Raw genomic sequence first — 19,061 nt, 5'->3', positions numbered from 1 at the left:
CCACACATTTTTGGGCTTCCATCTCCGGCCCTCACTCTAGCCTCCATTTTCGACAAACTTCACCACACTCGTCGAACCGTCTAGTTCCCCCATTACACTCATCGAACCATCCCGAACCAAACCCAAATCGAAAATTCCATCCAAATCCATGGTAAGAAGGCAAAAGCAAGAAATTCCTCCAACCAAAATATCTTTCTCCTAAACTTGTGTGTCCAAATCCTTCAACTGTGAAATGTGGTAGACCCCAATTCATGATGAAAATCAACAAGAAAATTGAAAACTCAACTACAATCATTTCAAAGCAGAAAAAAAAAAACGAAACGAAATAAGAAAACAACTCATTTCAAGCGAGAGAGGTGAGAGAGCTCCAATGGAGTAATGGCGGTTTACTAAATGCTTACTTGGTAAGTGCTTACCGGATAAATTTCCTCATCGGATGAGCATGACAAAGGCCAAGAATCTTACCCGGTAAGAATAATGAGAAGAATGGAGAGTCTTACCTGGTAAGTGAAGATGACGAGTCGTATCCAGGTAAGCGTTTACCCGGTAAATTGTTGCATTCGATACGTTTTGATGTACTAAAATCTTATGCATCAAAACAAATTATTGTGTTGACTTATACAGTTAAGCACTTACCAGATAGGCACTTACCAGATATGCATCTGGGTAAACAAACCCTAAATTAGTATTTTGTCCTTGTTTGGTAACAATTCATTACCCAGGGTAAAATCGTCTTTTAGTTGATTAAAAAGTGTGTTTTTCATTATGGACATTTATTTTGGAATAGAGAAAGTATTATATAACATGAAAGTATTATATAACAGTAATCAGGGATGGACTTGGAAACTTTTTCAAACGATGGCACCATTCAATTAACTATAAGAAAAAACTATAGAGAAAAAAATTCTAAACGCTGGCACCGTTTGACTATAAGAAATAAATATACATATTTTTTTTCAATCGGTGGCACCATTCAACTAAGAAAATGACACTAACACTATTCGAACTTGGATTTGCGGTGGAATAAAAGCCTTGCAAACCAATTCTACTAAATAAAACTTGTTCTCATTGTAGTTTCAAAATACATTCAGTAGCACACAACAGATTAATACAGTTACACTTTTCACGAAACTAAATTTTTTTACCCTTCGACAAAGGAATAATACGGTGACACATGCCGTCGTAACCACCAAAGTAGGTCCATCCCTGACCGTAATGATTGAGAATCTTACAAGTTTCATCAAGTTGATCAAGTTTCATAGCATTTACTCAAAACTTCAATCTGGAGTTGGATTTAGAAATACCATAAGATGGTATTTAGTGTTTTAAAATGTCAAAAATATTCGTTTTGTAATAATCAACTAATAAAAAGTAATTTAATTATTTTAATAACTATTTATAATGTGTTTTTATAAATTTCCATAAAAAACGGAATTCAGTTCTATTCCAATTCCTACAAACCAAAACTCAGGGGATGTAGTGAAAACTCTCATCTTCCCGCGGTTCGAATCTAGGCATTGCCAAAGCCCTTGTGACCATGAAGGTTCACCGGCGATGACTCCAAACCATTCGTGGTCCCCGGGGATTAGTTGGTTGCGTGTAAGTTAGCCCAAATACCCACCGTTACCCAAAAAACAAATAGGTAGCATTAAAGAAAGATGCAAAATATAATTTGATACCAATTATAAATAATTGGTTTTTTGAGTATGAAGAATGATCACAATATTATGGAAGGCAAAAGCTAATGTGAAGAAGATGAAGAGTCTTTTGCATCCAATTTCAGAAAAATGTCATCTTGGCTGATGTTCTGTCCTTTCAAAAAACTGGTGTACCAGTGTGCAGAGAGCTTCGGATATCGAGTCAACTCCTTGTCGTTCAGGTCAACGTAGTACAGACCGTAACCAGATTTATAGCCATCCATTAGCTCAAAGAGATCGAGAAAAGACCACACAAAATAACCCCTCGTGTTCGATCCGTTCCTGTACAAAGATTGCATATCCTGAGAAACAAGAAGCCTGAACAAACCAAAACCAAACGAACCCGGTGAATTCAACTGAAAAGTAGGGGTCCGAGAGGGGTAGTATGTACGCAGACGTTACCATGAGGATATTATAGAGGTTGTTTCCGTGAAGATGGGTAATATAACGGGTAGTGTACAGACCATACGGATAGGTAATATATCAGACAATCGAGAAATATAACAGGTAGAAACAAGAAGACGAGCATCATGAGGATATCTCCAACGGATTCAAAAAAATTTATCCAAAATGGAGAATCATAACTTAAAATCTCTAAAAAGAATTGCATTCATCTCCAACAGTTTCTCCATGTTGAAGAGTACAACATTAATTATATAATTAAAAATATTATATGAATTTCATAAAATATTATTTCTTTTTTTTTTCTAAACGTTTACTTTTTCTATTTTGGAGAATCTGTTGGAACATAAAATTAGCCCAAGATCTCCATATTTTTCATTTTGGAGGATCTGTTGGAGATGCTATTAAATAAACTTCCTAATTTCCGTAGTTATGCGTACCTCAATGCATCCAACAAAGCACCGGTATAGGCACGCAAATACTCTACTCTCGGTGTGTCGATCAATGTTCCATTACGCGGTTGTACTTGGCCTGTCAAAACAGGTTATATTGATATCATACAATCAGAGGTCAAGGGTTCAAATATTACCAAAGACTTACCAAAGACGAGGAGTGTGTGTGAGTATTTGCCATAGATAACTATTATATACTCAAAATTTCTATACTCCATTTCAAATAAATAGTTGCATAGACAAAGGCCCTAAGACGGGCGAAAAAAGGGAAGAGGGATGGGATTTCTCTCGCTTTTGGCATAGTGGCAGCCCCAGTGGGGGAGTTCACACGGCCGGCGATTAGTTTAGTGGGTAGAGCACGCCCCATATAATTGTGTCGTTGTATCCGGGCTGTGAGGGCTCTCAGCGACATGGATAGTTCAATGTGCTCATCAGTTTCATTGACCCTGAGACATGGATTATCCAAGGCACATTAACAAAGGGAAAATGGTATAAGCAAGTAGTTCCATCTATATACCGTTTTCGTGAATGTAGATAGGAGGATTTCCGTATTCTTCCTTCAGATAGTTAAGGAGATTCTGTAGACCCAATGGTTCCACTAGGAACTGAGATGAAAACATAAACGAAAATGAGAAATTCCGTACTTTTGGACGATAAGAATTAGAGTAACAACAAATGATCGAACGTTCAAACCTGAGTTGGCGGGATTTCAGTTCCGCTAACTGCATTCCAAAATAAAGAAATGTATCATCAACGTTATAGGTCGTTTTCTTAGGGTGTGTTTGGTATGTAGACGAGACTGGACTGGCAAGAGCGAGGTAGGCAGGTAAAAGAATTGGTTTAGGTTTTAGGGTTTTTATTTGACATGTGTAGTTTAAAAATTTACCAAACTTCCCCTCGTCTCTCTGACTTTTGTTCCACCTATTTTGGTGAGACAAAAAAGGTCTAAATGTCATGCCAAACATGGGACAACAAGTTTTTGTCATGTCCTATCTGGTTTTGTCATGAGTACGAAACACACTAGTAGTATCATATAATGAAGACGTACATATAAGCGTTACTGCCATGTCTGCCATAAAGTCCCTGATGTCGTTTTCAAGACTACTAGGATTGTCCTTGACTTGTAATGTGGTGTAATGGTTTATGCCAAAGAAGTCGAATGAACCCTTGATTCTCTCCGATTCTAGTTTTGTAAAAGATGGAATTCGGTTGCCTGCGTTTTTCTTCACAGTTTCTGGGTAGTCCCCGTTCACCAAGGGATTCAAAAACCTGAAGTCGGAAACATTAGATGAAAATTGAAGTGAATTTCTTTAGAGAGAGAGAGAGAGAGAAAGGGGGGGGGGGRGGATTATGCGAAAAGTTGGTCACTTACGAGAAGGTGAGCAGTTCCAAGACTATGATTGAACACATGTCGGGTTGACCAGCATATAGTGGGCAACCTTCTCCGCGACCCTTGGTCGCGTTCACTAAGTCGTTTGCTCCCCTTTTGGACGTGTTTAATCATATATAAAGTATGTGTTCGAATCACATTTAATCATGTTTGATCTTGGAACTTCTCACCTTCCCACAAATTGACCGCCTTCTTTTTTTAACTACCATATATATAAAGAAGAACAACTTCATTTCGCGAAAACGCAAGAACACCCTTTTATATAGTTAATCACATGTGATACTATAGTCGCAGATATGACACATGTGATACTAAATTAGAGACACGGGCGACCTTTGGTCCGAAAAACAAGGCGCACGCATACCACTAGGCCCCCTGTGTATTCTCAAATGTGATAAGGGTGTTCTCGACGTGATTCTATAATCCATCACTTGTGGTACTAAATCAGAGCCGTGGACAACCATTGGCGGGGGACAATTGTCCTCAAACCACCAGATCTCCTCGTGTGTATTATCACATATGATAAGGGTGTTCTCGCGTTTTCATAAAATGAACATGTTCTTGTTTGAACATCTGCCTATGTGTGTGTGTGTGTGTATATATATGGAAAGTACTCCCGCACACTCCCCACGGTTGGTGAGGTTTGAACCCTTGACCTCTTGAAAGATTGGAGTCTACAGGTAACCTGGGTATTGTTGGGCCAATTATGCTTTGGTAAAATAAAGTGAAAGTTTGATATAAAGATGATACAGTTTATATATAGAACCAATAACAATATGACCCAGGGTTTAAAATAATAGATTTTGGTTAAATCTTATGTAGCATTTCTGATGACTCACCAGCCCAGGTAGAAGTCATGTGCTCTTTGGGTAGCCTTCAAATCTTCCATTGTATTTGTATAAGGTTCAAACCAATAGGCAAACACATTTATTCCAACAAAACCATGTTGCCTGCCCTGCATCATCACCAATATCATTATGTAAACTAGTAGTGAAAACAGTGAATGTTTTTTTTGAAGAAAAGGGTAAAAACAGATGGCTTAATCTGTTAAGAGGACATTTCTGAAATTCTAGTATATATATAGAGAGGGGGTTGGTCCAAACGAGAAAACGAAAGACAGTCAACTTATGAAAAGTGCCAGAAGGGCCAAATCACATGTGATACACGCACGTTGAGTCAAGATCGCGGAAGTGTATGCATCGCATGTGATTTTACTCTAGAACTACGTGATTTGGCCCTTCTAGCACTTGCCATAAGTTGACCGCCTTCTCTCTCTCTCTCTATATATATATATAGAGAGAGAGAGAGAGATCTTTTACAAACTCAACCATTAGCACAAACCATACAAACCAATTAATTGAGATATTTATAGAAATAATGTTAGTTTATTTATTATGATTTGAATATTTATGGAAGATTACCATAGTTCATTTATTATGATCAAAGTTTTATATTAAGAAACAATTGAGATATTTATTGAAAACAATATTCATTAGACTAGAATACTAGATGAACGAATGAGATTAGTTTGTATGGTTTATACTAATGGTTGGGTGTGTAAATTAAACCACCTTTATATGTATGTATATATATATATATATATATATATATATATATATATATATATATATATATATATACATACAGTGTAAGTAGTTTGTACTAATGCTATTTCCTCTATTTCTAATGGGGAAACTTTTTCTTTATTTTGCACATTTTCCACAAGTCACGGATTTTACAACCTCTCTACTCTTTGGGTAGAGGTTAGGCCTACGTACATCCCATCTGGGGGGTGTATGTTGGACTCATTCGGTTTTGTTTATAGTTTGTTAGTTGTTATGCTAAGGATTGAAGGTCAGTTAGTACAGATAGTCAGAGTTAGATAAGGGCAAGTGGGACTAGCTAAGGGGACCGAACCGGTTGGGACTAATTTGGGACTGGTCTGTTATGGAAACTTTCAAGTGAACCGGTATGAATCTTGTTTTGAAAATTTTAGTGCCACATGGCAGCCTCTGATTGGTCAATGGAGTTAGTCAAGTTAATTAGCTTTATATAATTATATACATTCAACTACTTTTCTCGATTGAAAAATTTTATTGGTCTAACTCTGACTACAATAAGTAAATTCCAAAATGACACTAAAACCTTTCGACTTCAATTGTAAGTCATGGAAAGGGACCAACATACCTTGTATTTTTTCCGGTACAATCTTACAGCCGATGCATGAGCCAGCAGCAAATGGTGAGTTACAAGGTATGGCTCGTATGAAGAGTTACCGCCGTTGGTGCAGTTACCGAACCCGAACGGGGAAGAACAACGGCCAGGAGGCGTGAAACCCACATCATAACCACCCAAACTAAATACATTGGCTTCATTGAAAGTAGTCCAGTGCAAAATCCTATCACCAAACTCTCGGAAGCAAATGTCAACGTATGCGAGGTAGTCTTTCCTGCATTTATAAAAAGTAAGCCATTTTTGAATTTCTGGGCCGTCTCAATGTTTATGGAGGCTCTGTTACACTCGTACCAAAATATAGATCGTCTAAAAAGAGTAATAAACGACATAAAGTATAAAAGTTCGTGCCATATTAAAAATCTTATAAACTAAAACAACAAAAATGTTTAAAACGACAAAGTGAGAAGAATAGTAAGGTATCGTTTTTGCTTTTTGTTCGCAAACATAAGTAAAATGGGCCCCCCAAAATTTTGCGGGCCTTGTACAAAAACTTGTTGTCCCATGTTTTGGTGTAGGACCAGAATTAGTGGAACAAAAATCGTGAGAATACGTGGAATCCCTAAATTTACTGTCTAAAAGAGCCCTTGGGCAAAAAAGAGAGGTTCCAACATATATAAATAAGAAATGATCCAAGTCTAATCAATGTGGGACTCTTAACAAGAATGCATTTTTTGTGCCATGGAAATAGGTGGAATAAATTACTAAACTACCCATGTCAAACTAAAACCATAAAACATTGCACAATTTTTCACCTGCCTTCCCCTACTTACACATGTCTACATACCAAATGCACCATTAAACACACATTATTCGCATCACAGGTGTTCATATGGAACCAGAGTTTTAGTTAGAAATGTACACTGCTTTTCTGCTAATCCATCCTCCATATTCATCTTCGAGTATCTGTGGTAGATCATCATGAAACAATGTAACATGTGGTTGTATTCCTGCATAATTAGCATTGCCAAAATCAGTCAGAGTTTGCATTTAAGCTTTTTGAGGCATGGCTTGGTTATTTAGACAAAGATTATATGGTGTTGCTTAAGGGCTTTTTACCAAATGCTCATTTGTAAGCGCTTACCAGCTCACTTATTTTATTGGGTGAGCATGACAAGGGCTGAGAATCTTATCTGGTAAGAGACATGACAAGGACCGAGAATCTTGCAAGGTAAGTGATAGTAGTGACTTTTACCTGGTTAGCGCTTATGCTTACAACAATTTACTATGCAATTACGATGGCCGAGAATCTTACTCTGTAAGGTAATTGACGATGGTCATTATTGCCTAGTTAGCGTTTGATAAACGGCTCCTTAGTATTCTTTTCAATTTTCAGCTCTTGCTTTAATCTTCTTTCCTTGTTTCAAACTGTTCCTTTTTCAATTTCATCAATTTTCACCTCATCTACTCTCTCGTGCAAAGGTCAGATTTGCATTCATCCTAACCAAGCTCGTTTGGTTTGGTTTGGTTCGGTTTTGTTCTTGATGACAATCAAGACATTGCGTTTTTATGTACAAAATTAATGACAACCACACAGTACTAGCTAAGCTAACCAGGAAACCTAGTTATAACTAACCATGGCTGAGAAGCTCGTTGATGAAATTGTTGTAGTATTGTAAGCCCTTTGCATTGACAGATCCGCTTCCATCTGCAAGATAACAAGACTATGCATAAGCAAAACACGTAGAGTGATCAGGTTTTTTGTAGACAATTAAGTGAACGTACTTGGGATCAGTCTCGACCAAGAGATGGAAAATCTAAATGCTTCCAAACCGGTGTCTGCCATAAGTTGAATGTCTTCCTGCAATATTCAAATGCAGTCAAACTCGAGCAAACTATTAAAGTTGCACATAGTCAACTGGCAGTATGATTTAGTCTTTGGAAGTAGAGAATAGGTCAGTGTACATCTCACTACAAGACCCTACTTTCGAGCGGGATATATTTGGGTTCCTTTTGGTTTTGGATCTTGTTATCTAGTAATAGTTCAAATTTCTAGTATCTTACTGTTCTTACTTCTAGTGTAAAACATAGGCCGTGCTTGGCTTACACTGTTGTATGTGAGAATATGTGAAACCCCATTAGATTACCTACCAACAAGAATATCAGTTGTGGCAAAGGGTCATTAGCTCAACGGTACTCGTGTTACCGGTAGATCCAACCTCCTTGGAGGTCAGTGGTTCAAGCCATGAGGTGTGTGTGTGAGTTTTGCTGTAGCAGATCTATATGATATGTACCTTGTATTTATGGTACCCATCACATGCTACATCCCCATTTGCTCCATTGTAGTAGCCTGAGATTTCGAGCCAAACAAAATAACACTTGGCCCTGAGTACTTCCCTAACAAATAACTTTGATCACCTCATAAAAGTATGCACCTTAGAACATCTCCAATTTTAGGAGACGTTTATCCAACGGTTACCTGGTAAGTGTGTTTGGGTAATAGTCAACAGTTTAACTTAATTTGCTAGGTAAGATTTTAATCCATTAAAACGACAACATATGCAACAATTCATCCGGTAGGCGTTTATCGGGTAAGACTTGGTCTTTGCTATCACTCTTACCGGGTAAGATTCTCAATATTTGCCATCCGATAAGATAAACTAATCCGTTAAGCACTTATCAACATTTAGTAAATGGTCCGTTACTCTCTACATTTAAGATAATGTTGGGAGTGAAACGCATAGAAATTAGTGTAAGTAATCATATATATATTAATCATAGAAAATAAAATAGTATGATAATAAATAAATATGTTTTTTTATTATGAAAATATGATTTTTAATTGGTTGGGTTCGAGATGGTTTAAGAGTAACCCTAATAGATTCTCTAAAATAAAGATTTTGGAGATTTAAATTTGAAGAAATTTTAGAAAATGAAGAGAAACATTTTTTATTACAATATCACTGATAGAAAATCTTCAAATTATATGTTTTAAATGAGAAAAATAATATTTTATTAAATGTATAAAATATTTTAACAATAAAATCAATATTGCAATTTTTGGCATGAAGAAGGTATTGGAGTTAACTGTAGTTTTCCTTTTTCCAATTTTTTAAAGAATTTATCGAAGATAGCTTGAAAATATCCAACTTGGATAAAAAATTCTTGTTTTAAAATCACACCTTTCCTCCTCGTAAAACCAATGAAATTAAGAAACATCAAAGTTTATATATATATATATATATATTTATTTTATTTAAGTACATATTTTTTTATGATAATATATATTCATGTGATTGGTGGAGATATAAATCAATCCAACTCGGTTCTCGGAAATTCTGACGGCAAAAATAATATTGCTCGAGTTAACCTCAAGGATGGTGCCCTCATTGGTTTGAGATTGGAGTCTAAATATCAAAAGGGTTTAGAGATCCGAGGTTAAAATCCAAGAGGGAATAAAAATTCCCTTGTGGCAGGTTCAAATTTGTTGACTTGGGGCTACCCATAAAGCAGGAGGTCGTCGTGTGATTAGTCGGTTCGTACAGCGGGTTGAATATCCGGATTAATAAAAAGAAAATATTGGTCGAGTGAAAAATAATGCAATTTTTTAGATATATAACCTTAAATGAGATTTTAATCAAATCCATCATCTTCTAATTTTTAGGCGGTATGAAGGGGTGTTTGGGATTGCTTATTTAAAACAAACTTTTTGTAAGAGGATTTATCAACTTATAAGATGGCAAACTGGAATTTTATAAAAAAAAAATTGGATTAGTTTATGACATACCACACGGATAAGTTGATAAAATAGATAAAGATACCCTTTTCTTTTCTCATCCAAACACTAAAACTTCTTTTTATCGGTATCATACCGGAATAAGTTAATAAGTTGGAAGAAAGTAACTCATTAAAATCCGCAAACCGATATAAGCATTTACTTTTTTTCTCCACCAAAACACTAAAAACTCCTTATTATTATTACCGGTAGCACATCGAAATAAGTTAAATAAGCAAATCCCAAACACCCCCGAATATGATACTTATATTACCCGAATGAGCGAAGGTGTCCCAAATGCTGAAACTCCTTCCATCTTCCAGTACTGCTCCTTCAACCTTCAATGTTTCCACACACAACACAGTTACCTCCAATCCAATTCAAACGAACAACAGCAAGAAATAATACCTGATAAGCAGAAGTTCCCGATCCAAAAACAAATTCCGCCGGAAAATCATCTCTCTGATATTCATCAACCACACCGTTAGCAATGAAGAATCCTACATTTCCGATCACCAGAAGAAGAAACAGAAGACGAACGGTAATCGACATGCTACTGCTATTGTCGATTTATGGCTGAATCTGTCTCTCCATTTCTGAAAATCCTTTTTCTATCCATTTGATTTTTGTCGGAATGTTTACCGATTTTTTAGGGAAGTTATGGCTACGTGGCGTTGAGCTTTCTATGGCTACGTGGCGTTGAGCTTTCTATGGCTACCTGGCGTTTAGCTTTCTATGGCAATTGGCAACCGCTTAAGTGGACCAGACGTCTCTGATAAAGCAAATCTGATACCGCAATCGTGTCCTCTGGAAACTTTTAAAAATTGAAATCGAGTTTGTTTGTTTATCTCAGTAGTTTTATTAAGATGTAGGGGTTGTTTGTTTACATTTTAATAGCTTCGTTAAGAGACAATATCTGAATTTTTAAAAGTTAAATCTTGTTTGGCAAGAAAAAAGTCTGGCTCTTAATGGTTCCAAAACCATCTGAATGAGCCCTGATTTCATTAAGAGCCCTGATTTCATTGTACATAATTACCAAACAATTATATTTCATTTTGCACTATATTATGAGAGTCTCTTAATTATTCTGATCACTTAATCATTCTGCACCAAACCATTCAGCAATTGTCAAACAGCCCCGTAGTTTTTGAATCGTTAAGAGACGAATTTTGTTTGGCAAAAAAAAGTCTGTCTGTTAGTTATGATTCTAAAATCCTTCTAAATGCTTTTATATCATGAGTCTCTCTTAACCATTCAACGTTCTAATTTAATTGTAAACAATTATCAAACAATTATATTTTATTTTGCACTACATTACAAAAACATTTTAATCATAAGTACCACTTAATTATCATATACCAAATCATTCAACAACTGGCAAACAGCCCCAAAATAGAGCCAGGTTGATTTAGAACGTTAAATATTTTAAGAAATCATGAACCTCTTTTTAGAAATTATGATGAGTATTATTAATTATAGATATTTTATTTTGTTATTCATCATGAATACAAAAAAAACGGGTGGTTTTTAAAATATTTAACGTTTCTAAATGAACATCCCTCTTATGTAGTAACTATTAAGTTGTTGGTTGAAACATAATATTATATTGAAGAGTTTTAGTTGATAAACTACTTACGATTGGTGAAAAAGCTAACTGATAAACATGATGACAACTGCAAAAATGTATAGCTCAGTTCGTAGGCTGGAGCAACTTTGCTCAAATACCGTAGTTCTAAATAACTTGTTATGACATCGTCATCGCGTCAATACTTGGGTCCGTCGTCACGTTAACTCTTGTAGCTCTACTCTAAGATTTGACTTCCATTGTAACTTATTATGGCACGCTACGACGTGTTATGATGCGTTACGACGTGTTAGATGTGGGGTTTTTGCTAATATATAACTTGAGGGATAAATGATAATTATATATGAGAAAAAAGACTTAAATAAATCTAAAAATGAAACTTAACAACTAAAAGTCTAAATAAGTAAATACTTGCTCTCATTTTCATACACGAGTTATTTGAAAATTGAAGAAAGTAGTGAGTTGAAATTCAAAAGATTTAATTCTGATTTTACACCGTGATATCGTTTTCTATGAGCTCTATATGTTTGGTATCACTGATTATGCTTTCTTTTTTAGTTTTATTACTTTATATGCATTTAAATTGTTCTGTTTTATTATTCAAGACACTATATATGTATGTGTGTATAGGGTTGGGTTCACGTAAGACAAGGTTGTTTTCGTGAGACATGAACATTTTTACATTTGAAACTTCACAGCAAAATGTTGTGAAGGTAACAAAAAACCGAATCTTCACATCGAAAACATTGTGAAGGTTACATTCACAGTGTTTTGTTGTAAAGTTTCAAGTGTAAAAATCGTGTCTCACGGAAATAATCTTGTCTCACATGATCTCAAAAAAAAAAAAAAATATATATATATATATATATATATATATATATATAGGGGTCTAATCAAATGAGAGCTGAATAGTTTGTGGTAACTGTGAGGTCCAATTTCAACCAAAAATCAACGGATAAATTAGGAAATTAATAATTATGGTAGTTTGAGTTAAAATTATAATTAGACGGCATATTAGGTTAAAAAAACTTCTCTCTTCTCTCTCCTCTCTCATCTCTCCGACTTCTAATCTCCGGCCTCCGGTGAAATCGGTATCACAGTATATCACAATGGGTATCACATTGTGTATCTTTGTTTTTAAGGTTTTGAGTTGGTATCATAGTCGGTATCACAGTATATCACAATGGGTATCACATTGTGTATCTTTGTTTTTAAGGTTTGAGTTGGTATCATAGTTGGTATCACAATGGTATCACATTGTGTATTTTTGTGATTATTTGGTACCTGCCGGATTAATGTTCACCCGAGGTCGGAGAGATGAGAGAGAAGAGAGAAGGTTTTTTAAAATACATAAAATGCGCTTTAATTATAATTTTAACTCAAACTACCATAATTATTAAATTTCTAATTTATCCGTTGATTTGTGGTTGAGATTGGATCTCACAGTTACCACAAACTAATCAGTTATCTATTGAATGATCCCCTATATATATAGTTGCTTTAAGGCATGTCTTGAAAAACGTCATGACATCGTAATTCGTAAGATTTAAGCCTTGATCTCACCGCCACTTCTCACGTGATTTAAAACCTTGTCAAATACACAACAAGGTCAAGTTTGAATCACGCCGGAGGCATATTTGAACCTCTCCAATAATCTGAGCCAACTTTGAAATTTCTTCTCACATATGGTTCGCAAAAACACCGAGTTTCATATGAAACCAATCAAGACTACTAATATCTAATATTTTGCTCAAATATCTCATTACTATTTACAATGTAAATTTTTATTTGATACATAAAAAAAACATGTATTTCTTACATCACTGATGCTTGATTTCAAATGGCCTAATTTAGCCTCCCCTTTTCCAAATCTTATGAGTTGTTTGACAGTTGTTGCTTGGTTTGGTATATAATGACTAATAGGCTCTTATGATGTAATTCAAAATGAAATATAATTGTTAAGAGTAAAATTAGGGTGATTAATGATTAAGGGAAGCCCAAGATACAAAATCGTTAAGAGGGTGTTAGAATCATTAACAGACAAATAATTTTTTTTTTTTCAAACAAGATTCACCTCTTAGCAATACAGAGACTGCCTATTAATAAAACTACAAGTTGTGTACCCGCGCAATACGGCAGGAGCCATGAATATTAACGATTTTGAAGTTTCACTGGTTTTATAAGATAAGATTTAACGATGATATAGGTTATACTTGGTCTTTAAATATTAATACAATTTGAATAAATAAGAGTTATGGTTCCAATTACAGACTATCGATGAAAAAAAATGTATGACAATTTAAAATCCAATATATTTAAAATCCAACATATTTAAACGACTCCACAAATGTGTTCGATTTACACCAAAAACAAAGAACCAAGAAACTTGAGTTTTAAGATAAACACTCAAAACCAATAAAGAAAACTACAAATTTGACAGATTATAAGTCATGAAAAGACCAAAAAAGATGGGTTTTAGAATGAAATTTCAACTGCTTACCCTCTTTCTTGTCCAGAAACTCAGATTAAGGTTGAATTAATACATATATATATATATATATATATTTCAAAAAAACCCAAGAACATATTAATTCAGAACATATTATACAGTGCAATTTGGACAACCTAACCCCAAAATATATAGTATATATATAAACAAATAACTATAAAAGTATAAATCGTAAATATTAAAAATATTTTTTCACAGTATATATAATATATATTAATATAATTAAGTAAAAAACTATTCAATATTGGACTCATTTCGAAGGTATTAACGAGACGATTATAATAGTGTAACTTGTTAAAATAAAAATATATTTTTTAAACATGTTTTAATTGATATACGATTATGTATGTTAATTTGATAAAAATTATGAAACATTTAAAAGTAAAGAACATAAAGTAAATTAATTAATTAATTATAGGGGTATAAAGTGTAAAATTAAAATTAAAATTTTAAAAAAATTTGTGAGAGGGTGAGTGTATGTGAGGGGGTGAGTGTATGTGAGGAGAGAAGGAAGGGAAAAAGTGAAAAAAGTAATGCAAGGGTAGTATAAATGGTATCTTGGTCATTTAGTATTTTAAGACTTTTGCTAAATTTGTTTAATAAGATAGTATAGATTAAGAGGTAAACAAATAACTTCTCATTGAATTTGAGGATGTTTAGCATTGTTACCATTTACCTCTTCAGCTTTAGTTCTTTAGGGTGCGTTTGGTACGCTGGACAGAGTGAGACAGGACAGGACAGAACACATTTGTCCTACGTTTGGTGTGGCCAAATGTGGAACTAAGTGGAACTAAGTTGGACAAGCATGGGACATATGTGTTCCACCATTACCCCTGGAACTAAGTGGAACAGAATCATTTTTACCACACTATCCCTTCCCCCTTTCTTCCCCACATCGCACCCTCCATCTCCTTCTCCATCTCCTGGACACGCGTGTTCCACCATCTCCTTCTCCATCTCGAYGGCGACGGAAGTTCCCTTCTCGACGGCTCCATCCCTTCTCCTCCCCATCGACGCCCCTGCACCTACACCTGCACCTGCAGAAATCGGCGCCCCTGCACCTGCCAAAGTCCGCCTCCATCGCTTCTCCTCCCCCATCGACGGCGACATCCCTCTCTCCATACTCAGGTACATGATTGCTTCATCTCGATTTTGTTGCTAATCGGCTGTTTGCTTGAACCCGAAATTGATTGCTTGAACCGATTTCTTGTGTGCTTGAACCCTAAATTGGCTGTTTGCTTGAACCCTAAATTGGCTGTTTGCTAATCGGCTGTCTCCTCCCCCATCGACGGCGACATCCCTCTGTATTGTTGCTTCCATCTGGTTTGGTTCTAACAGACCCACAAATATTTAATACCAACACTGGTTGTTGAATGGCTCATGAATCCAAATAGGCAGCAAATATAAGGAAATCTCGCACATTGTTAAGAAAGATTGAGTTATCATGTGTAAACAATTTGGTTCTAACAGTCCCACAAAAGATTGAGTTATCATGTTAAGAAAGACCTACTGTTTCATTTGTTTCATAACAATGTAATCAGCTAAATGCTTAGCTTCAATTGATTTATCTTTTCAAATAAAAATGCTTACTGTTTTATGTAGAATAGATGCGTATTGATGAATATAGTGGAACATTTATATTGATTATTTAGTGAAAAAAAACACTAAACAGCTCATTGGGGGTAAATTGGTCATTTTAACCAGTTCTGTCCTGTCCTGTTATGTCTTACCAAACGCTGAACAGCTGTCCTGTCCTGTCCTGTCCCGTCCTGTCCCGTCCTGTCCTGTCCTATCCTGTCTGCGCACCAAACGCACCCTTAATAGCCAACCATTGAACTTTTCTTAATAGGTCTATTGCATTGATTTTTATTCGTTTATTGCTTTATAGATTCAGGATGCAACAAAAGGAAGTGGCACGATAGTTAGCTCGGTGGGTAATAGATGATTTTCTTTGTACAAGTTTTGTAATTAATATCTGATTTAAGTTTTTAGATTTTTGCAAAAGTAACATTAAACTTTGTATATCGTTTTATTACATAAATAACATCAGATTGAAATTTATACTTTTTTTTAGTGTTTTTATAATTAGATGAACCAGTTTTATGACAAGTATTCAGACATTTTTTTATCCATCAAATTTGCATAAAATCTCTAACTTTTGTTTTGGTCTACAATTTTTGTTTCCTTTTCAGTTTTTCTAGATAATCGGTAAATCATATTTTTTATAGTAAAATTTGTGGCAATTTAGTAAATTTTAGATTTAATGTGCTTTTCTGCTCATTTGTGCAAACTTTAGGGTCCTTTTAGCTAATTGTTAAAAACTTAAAGGGCTTTTGTGCTCATTGTTGCAAACTTTAGGGGCACCCAAGCTCATTGTTGCAAACTTTAGGGGCTTTTCGGTTCAATTGGTGCAAAATTGATGGAGATGGAGATGCTTTTCTATGTGTAAAGCTTTCATTTGATTCGAATTCCTACTTGTATTCCGCCATTGAAATCCCCTAATTCCAAAACCCTAATTTGATCTGCAATCATCGTCTTGTTGATCAATGTCATCAAGAACCCTGGGTGGTTCCCGTCACGCCATTGATTCCTGCACTTTCCAGCTCCATAGCTGGAGACCTTTTCATCTCCCCACCACGCTCAACAGAACCCTAGAAAAATCCGATAACAACAAAAACAGTAATACGACTTCTTCTAAACCTCATAAACGCCCCTGCCTCTCCGATCGTACAACCTCGTTCTCCATAGAAAACCTCGACATGTCGAAGCTGTCATTGTTTGACGACGATGGTTCCCGCTCGTCTGTGAAATCGAAGCGTGAGAAGATCCATTGGATGGCTCGGAAGCGGCGGAGACGTGGATCGAGGTCTGTTTCCGGTCGGAGTAGTGATAGGAGTGGGACACGGCGGAGGTGTTGTTCAGTTGGTGCTTCGAATGCGTATGGTACTTGTTCGGACTTTATGATGGCGAATAATGCCGGGACGGATTCGAGTGGGGAGTTGTTTGTTAATGGTGGAGGTGGAGGGGATGTAAATTGGGCTTCGGATGCAAGTGAAGCAGCTGCTAAGAATTTGAGGAGAGAGAGCAATGGTGGTGGAGATAGAGAGAACACTTTCGTGGGATTGCATCATCATCATGGGAATTTGGATAATCAAGGGAATGAATCAGGGTATGGAAGTGAACCTGGTTATAGAGGGGATGCTGAGTTCGGATATGGTGATGAGTTCGATGAAGAAGAAGATGATACAAGGGTGTTATTTTGGGGCAACAGATTCGGAGGTACATTGTTCATTTTCTAACCCTATGATTCTACTAATTTTTGAATTGTTTATGGCACAGTTGAAGTGCAAAATGCATGTAGTGTTAAGTATCTTTATTTTCATTTGAAATGTTTAGATATTTTTTACTTTTATACAATTTTGATCCTGCTGTTTCGACTTTCTAGACCCTGTGCTAACACCTACCTGTGTAATGTCTCTTAGCAGCTTGATAAGGTTAACTGGACTTACAGCTTATTCGGTCAGCTATACATGACTGCTTGGTAGTGGCTTAATGATATAGAAAAGGTTAATGGGACTTAAGGTTAATGGGACTTACAACTATACATGACTGCTTGGTAGTGGCTTAATGATATAGAAAGTGACTTTAGAATGACTTATTTGGTAATCACATGCCCCTGCCAATTAAAAACACACTTCTTCTGTTTATTAAAAAACTCTTCCAAACAAAAACTTCCACAATCTATACAGACAAATTAATCCACACAGACGGATTAATCCACAAGAACAACATTATCCATATAGAACTTAATGGAAAACCAACCAAAGAGCCCCTCAGTCATAATAGGAAACAAAATAATGGATCTATCATTTATCTCATCAGCCATCCAGGGTTATACTATAGAATTTTTTTAAATAGAAGGATAATTAACCAATTTTCTAACATTTAAATTCTGCTCTCCAAGTGTTATCTAAAGGGCAATCTCTTTGTCTTTGATAGATTTTACTTTCAAGTTATGAACTTTATCAATAGAAATGGGCATTGCTGAGTTGGAAATGAGAATTTTTTTAAACTTGTTGATACTGGATGTAGCATTAGCACATAGTATTTTCCTTGTATATAATCTGAATCAACAGGAGATTTTTCTTTTTGGTGTTCCACAGGCTCCTTCCATGATATGATTTCATAAAATTAATTCCATATGTATGCATAGATCAAAGTCCTGAAGGAACATGTCTGTTGCTTCCACTGAATTCCATAGTAGCACTGTTAGTATTCCAACCACAAAGTGTGGATATAGGCAAAGTCTGTAGTGCATGGGGTTTGTTGTTCCAAATAATATCATGAACATTCCAAAGATGGTGTTCTTTAATGAAATAATGCATGAATCTCTTTTACTGTAGGTATCTTGAATGAAAATACTCCAATATCAAATGATTGTCTAGTGATCTATAAAATCTCTTGAATAATTTGTTTGTTTCTTTACTATTTGTGGTGTCTTTTATAACTTACCTTCTTTTGGTTGGTCATATGTTTTAATGGAGGGAAAGTATCGTAAGCTGATAGGTAACATAAGAAACATACTTGACATCTATATATCATTGTATCTGTTGGAATCCTACATCGACTAGACTTGGACCGTTTCTACTCCATATATGTTGGAACCTCCCTTCTCTCCTCAATAGCTCTTTTGGGGAGTGAACTAATGGGGTTCCACATAGTTGTGCATGGAATTCAGCCTATCACATTAGGGACTCGACACGTTGGGGGCCTCGGCAATTTCCACCCGTCTACACCCCTCTTAACACTGGCACAATATGTCTAGCCTTCGTTGGAGAGGGGTGTTGGAATCGCAGCTCGGCTAGACTTTGACCATTTCTTCTCCGTATATGATGGAACCTTCCTTCTCCTCTCAATGGCTCTTTTGGAGAGTGTGAAGTAATGGGGCTCCACATATTTGTGCATCATATTAGGTCTATCACTCAGGGACTCGGCACTCTAGAGCAACTTGTACCTGTCAAGCCCCCACTTAACACTCTGGGACAATATGTGCCCGTCTAGCCTTTGTTGGAGGGTGGG

General features: G+C 35.8%; 2 protein-coding genes across 8 annotated transcripts in view; one reads left to right on the top strand and one right to left on the bottom strand.

The window, feature by feature from the left end:
- Nucleotides 1–1,655: 1,655 nt before the first annotated feature.
- On the bottom strand, nt 1,656–10,483 carry LOC112518741 (beta-glucosidase 11-like). 6 transcript variants are annotated; one of them, XM_025126551.1, is made up of 13 exons: nt 10,297–10,482; nt 10,163–10,226; nt 8,408–8,463; nt 7,899–7,974; nt 7,750–7,821; nt 7,036–7,123; nt 6,129–6,390; nt 4,781–4,896; nt 3,600–3,820; nt 3,245–3,273; nt 3,069–3,156; nt 2,540–2,630; nt 1,656–2,015 (listed from the first exon to the last, which is right to left on the bottom strand). In XM_025126551.1, exons 1-13 carry the CDS (start codon nt 10,438–10,440, stop codon nt 1,742–1,744), a joined length of 1,581 nt encoding a protein of 526 aa, XP_024982319.1. In that variant the 5' UTR covers nt 10,441–10,482; the 3' UTR covers nt 1,656–1,741. The 6 variants fall into 6 exon arrangements, with proteins under 6 accessions (XP_024982319.1, XP_024982325.1, XP_024982323.1 ...); XM_025126552.1 differs by having other exon boundaries at nt 1,720–1,979; nt 10,297–10,481; XM_025126557.1 differs by lacking the exon at nt 8,408–8,463 and having other exon boundaries at nt 10,297–10,326.
- Nucleotides 10,484–16,455: 5,972 nt separating this feature from the next.
- The window catches only part of LOC112518386, a 4,130-nt gene continuing 1,524 nt past the window's right edge, over nt 16,456–19,061 (top strand). For both annotated transcript variants that reach the window (XM_025126060.1, XM_025126058.1), the window contains exon 1: nt 16,456–17,261. In XM_025126060.1, coding sequence (XP_024981828.1) covers nt 16,529–17,261 — 733 coding nt within the window. In that variant the 5' untranslated portion in view covers nt 16,456–16,528. The remainder of the gene's footprint in view (nt 17,262–19,061) is intronic.

This window comes from Cynara cardunculus, assembly GCF_001531365.2.
Source record: "Cynara cardunculus var. scolymus isolate 2C chromosome LG 9, CcrdV1, whole genome shotgun sequence".
NCBI lineage: Eukaryota > Viridiplantae > Streptophyta > Magnoliopsida > Asterales > Asteraceae > Cynara > Cynara cardunculus.
This window is presented reverse-complemented; position numbering and strand designations above follow the sequence as displayed.

Excerpts from the sequence above, each read along its gene's own strand:
- LOC112518741 (XM_025126551.1), bottom strand. The coding sequence starts at position 10,440 with ATGTCGATTACCGTTCGTCTTCTGTTTCTTCTTCTGGTGATCGGAAAT. Across the intron at positions 7,822-7,898 it reads TTGGTCGAGACTGATCCCAA|ATGGAAGCGGATCTGTCAAT; the intron begins GTACGTTCACTT and ends GTTATCTTGCAG. Across the intron at positions 2,631-3,068 it reads TATCTACATTCACGAAAACG|GCCAAGTACAACCGCGTAAT; the intron begins GTATATAGATGG and ends CTGTTTTGACAG.